Source organism: Polistes canadensis, unplaced genomic scaffold, assembly GCF_001313835.1.
Source record: "Polistes canadensis isolate GaletaPanama2010 unplaced genomic scaffold, ASM131383v1 scaffold_423, whole genome shotgun sequence".
In the NCBI taxonomy this organism is placed as follows: Eukaryota; Metazoa; Arthropoda; class Insecta; order Hymenoptera; family Vespidae; genus Polistes; species Polistes canadensis.
This window is the reverse complement of record NW_014569970.1, coordinates 15,780-20,092: the sequence shown is the minus strand read 5'-3', so window position 1 is coordinate 20,092 and position 4,313 is coordinate 15,780. Positions and strand designations below refer to the sequence as shown.

At 32.0% G+C, this 4,313-nt stretch overlaps 1 protein-coding gene across 1 annotated transcript in view; it reads left to right on the top strand.

Annotated features, from left to right (window-relative positions):
- The window catches only part of LOC106792400 (potassium voltage-gated channel subfamily KQT member 1-like), a 9,781-nt gene extending 5,787 nt beyond the window's left edge, over window positions 1–3,994 (top strand). The window contains exons 4-5 of the mRNA XM_014758807.1: window positions 1,111–1,233; window positions 3,377–3,994. Of these exons, the coding sequence (XP_014614293.1) occupies window positions 1,111–1,233; window positions 3,377–3,478 (225 nt within the window). The 3' untranslated portion in view covers window positions 3,479–3,994. The remainder of the gene's footprint in view (window positions 1–1,110; window positions 1,234–3,376) is intronic.
- The last annotated feature ends 319 nt before the right edge of the window (window positions 3,995–4,313 follow it).

The window sequence follows — 4,313 nt, the reverse complement described above, 5'->3', positions numbered from 1 at the left end:
TATTAATTATATTCATTTAATAAATCCATAGAAAAAACACTGAATGAAAAATATTTTTAGTCCAAAAACAAAAAAAAACAAAAAAGAAACTACATATTTGCTTGAATAAAATTTGTCATCTCATGGCAACGTGTATTAATGTATTTGAGTATAAAATATCCAAAATCTGATGAACGGAGTGTGCAATTTCATATGGAACACACCCCACGTTTAGGTATAATAAGATGATGTAATAGGACTTTCCAGTTGAAAGAATGAAATCAGAACAAGAACATGATCAATAAGAGAGAGAGAGAGAGAGAGAGAGAGAGAGAGAGAGAGAGAACCACCATTATTCTTCGTACCTTTAACTTCAATTCGAGACATATCAAATTTGTTCATGGTCCGATTAGTTTCGATTCTTTCTAACCTTCGGATACGATAAATCGAACAGAATGGCGTCGAGACGTGAAGCTTTCCCGACGTGTTCGATTTTCAATCGTGTGCCATAGTATAAAAGACAAGCGTTAGAAATAAAATGGCTAGCTGGTTTGGTGATAAACCCCAGCATACATACATGTATACTCGCTTGTTGTCCTTTACAAAGATAAGTCAAATTTACGTTGCACCACCACCACCAACAACAATCGATCGTTTTTCTTCTATTTGTCTTCGATTTCATATAAAGGGAAAAAGATTTGACATAACAAAAAAAAGAAAAAATATATATTCGAGATAGAAATGAGAAAGAGAAAACAATGGAAAAACAAGAACACAATTTCTATTGCCAAATTTTAATTAGAAACAAACAAACCATGCCTTATTTCCAACCCCATAAGAAAACAATTAACAAAAAAGTATGTAAAAATTACGTCCCCATTAGTTATGCTAAAGAAAACATTAATATGGTATTCTTTTAATACTATCATCCATGGTAATTTAAAACTGTATTTGAAAACTAATAGAAATAGTAATGGAAAATGGATTCTCCTTTTTTGTTTTATAGAGGAAGGAAAATAAAAAAATAAGAATAAAAGGAATAAAAGGGAGGGAGAAAAAGGAAGAATGAGATTGAGTGTATGAGAGAGAGAGAGAGATCGAACATTCAAAGCTGTCTACCATTGTTCACAGGAGTTACAAAGGAGATTGGATCAGACCCTGGGTAAGCCTGGCAGCTACCTGGCAGGAATCGACCGGGCTGGCAACGTGAAACCCATGACGATCGGCGCACGCCTTTATCGAGTCGAACAGCAGGTGAATTTAACACACACACACACACACACATACACACTAATCTTATATATTTATTTATATAATCAGTTGTTTTTCTCGTCTAAAAATAAAATTCTTAATAATAAGGGTATCATCGAGAAATTTGGATATCAAAAAAAGAAGTAGAACTTAAATTTTATTAAGTTGGACGTTTTCTCCCTTACGGGGTTACATGGGTTTAGGACTTTCAAAAAAAATTTATTTTTTTTTATTTTTTTTTTCAATTCTACAACTCATCTAAAATATTGTATTGAATTTTGAAGTCGATAGGAGTAGTAGTTTAAAAGATAGAGCCTTGAGAAGCACTCAAATCTTTAAATGGGGTTTTCTTAAAACGCTTTTTCTAAAGTCGGTTGTCAAGAGATTTCTCGAAAACTATTTACCTGATTTTCATGAAATTTGCTACACGTCTTCGTGATACTATTGACAAGGACTTGGACGAAGGATTTTCGTTTTTTTCATAAAATCGAATTTTAAGAAACCAAAATGTGGTGCAAATTGTAGCGGAATTTGAATGTTCTTGCTAAAAACGTTGCCAAAAATCCAAATTTTCATTTTTTTTTCTTTTTCCTTCGTCCAGTTTCTAGTTTTAAGTATTCACTAAAAGATCCTATTTTTTCCAACAGAAAAATCCCCACCGTTTAAAAGTTCTGCTGTCAACGCGAAAACACTTTATTTTCGGTGGGGCTCACCACCGGAAATGACGTCGCAATAACTCTGAGTTTAAAATATTTTTCAACGAAAAATTCAGAAAATGTTCTTTAAATATGTATCTTAAATACTATAAAAAGTTTCAATAAGAATTCCATTTTTTATATATAGAAAAGAAAAAATTGTTGAAAATATGCTATTATTTCCCGGTGTAAACCCATGTAACCCCTTAAGTAGACATACATTTTTATTTTTATTTTTAACATACGAAACACAAAACATCTACACATCGTTGAGTATCAATCCGTTATATATTATTATTTAAATATTTATAAATGAACGATTTATATTTCGAAATATTAAATCATTGAACAACATTTTGCCAATCCTTAACAATATTCTTTAGAACAAATTACTTGTGTTTTTCTTATAAGTGATGTGTACTCATTCGTGAATTGGTGTATTAAAAAATAAAAAATAGTGAGTGAGAGAGAGAGAGAGAGAGTGGGGGATGGGAGTGAGAGGGATGTGATGTACGTCCATCCATCTTGATTCCAACAATTTCCCAGTAGAATTCCTGAAGGTTCTCGTTAATGTTCTCCCCTGCCATGACGAAAGTTACACGGCGGTAGAAGCTTTCCGTTAATTACCACGCCAATCCTTTCCACCCTTCCATTTCCCCATCCTCCCCCTCCCCCTCCCCCTCCTTCTCCATTTCATTGTCGATCCCTTTCCAAAAAGTCACTCGTTCGTTCTTTCGTCCTTTGTGGGAGAACTTTTAATCGAGGAAGGACAATGTTCGACGCGTATAAAACACTTCTTACTTTCATATTCTTTTCTTTAAATATATATATATATATATGTTCTATAATTCTTATCTTTCCTTTATTAATTATTCACTTTTATTCAGAACGAACTAATGCTTCAGGTATATATCTATTTTAAAATCAACCCCCTTTTAATAATTTATATATTTCATATAGAGAGACATTAATCCTTTAAATAATTAAACGAAATTGTGAATAATTTCTTATCAAGATTTGTGTATTTTTATATCCATTACTTTTCAACGTTTGCAATAATACCCCGAGACATTATCATTACGCAAGTTAAAATGACAAATAAATGTTTAATTATACGTTGACGAACGCACACAACACTTTCTTTTTCGATTCAGCATCGATAAACCAAATTACGTGTTATTACGATCAAAATATTATATAATCGTGGTTATAATGTTTTATATAATTATAATATTGTTTGATCGTTGATAAAAACATAATGAAAAAAAAAAAAAACAAAAAAAATCTCAATGTAATTCTCATTTTAATAACGAAAAATCGTGCATTCTTTTTTTATTCCTATTTTTTTTTTCGGTTATTCTCTCTACGATCATTATCGTGCAACAAATCTATAACAATAACGAGAATGCATCTAAACATTGTACTAATATCAAGCCGTGTTCTGATTGCAGTTGTCGGTGATGGATAAAAAATTGGACCAACTGGTATACGTGCTGAATGCGGTTGCTCAGAAACAACAAATCCCTCTGAGGAGTATAGAGGATGATGTGTAACAGAAAGCCCCGGGCGAATTCGTGGCACCCTTTTTACGGGTATCGATGACGACCCCATGGATATTGCCAAGAGTGACCATAACCACCGTTGTACCTAACATGCTTAGCGAGAGCAGCTGACTCGAGACGTTATTATATCGATAAAACGTAATATTATTATTATTATTCAAAATAGCATCGGCTATTGGGAGGACAAATTTTATCGATTGATTTACTTTTTTTTACTTTTTTTTTTGTGCTGATACACACATATAAATATATATTTATTTATTTATTTTATTTTATTTCTTTCTTTCTTGGGGGTTTTGTTTTTTTTTCGTTCTATACTTCCTATCGCGAACAAAGTTAAATAAAAACAAAAAAAGGAGAATGAAGAAAGAAGAAAATCCAGAAGCTCGTCGATGTTCGACCTCTCCTCTCGAAACGAACGAATACATCACCGTTTCGTTCAATTTACGAGATGAACGTTTTTATTATGTGAAACGTATATAATAAAAATAAAATAAAAAAAACAAACAAAGGAAAAATAAAATCTAAAAAGGGGAAAGGAACAATGAGAAGAGAAATATAAGAAATGATATTTGAGCTTTACGATACACGCACAGGAGACAGTTTAATTGTATTTGTATATAAGTATATATATGACTAAGCAAAAAGGTTCCCAAGGGTTGACAAAAATCAGAGAGAGAGAAAAAGAGAGAGAGAGTGAGAGCGAGAGAGAGAGAGAGGGGGGTTAGGAAGAAGATGACGTTGATTTTCTACGATTGATTACAATATTATTTTTGAAAATATAATATATTGTTTATGATATAATCTAAATCTACGCGTATAATGA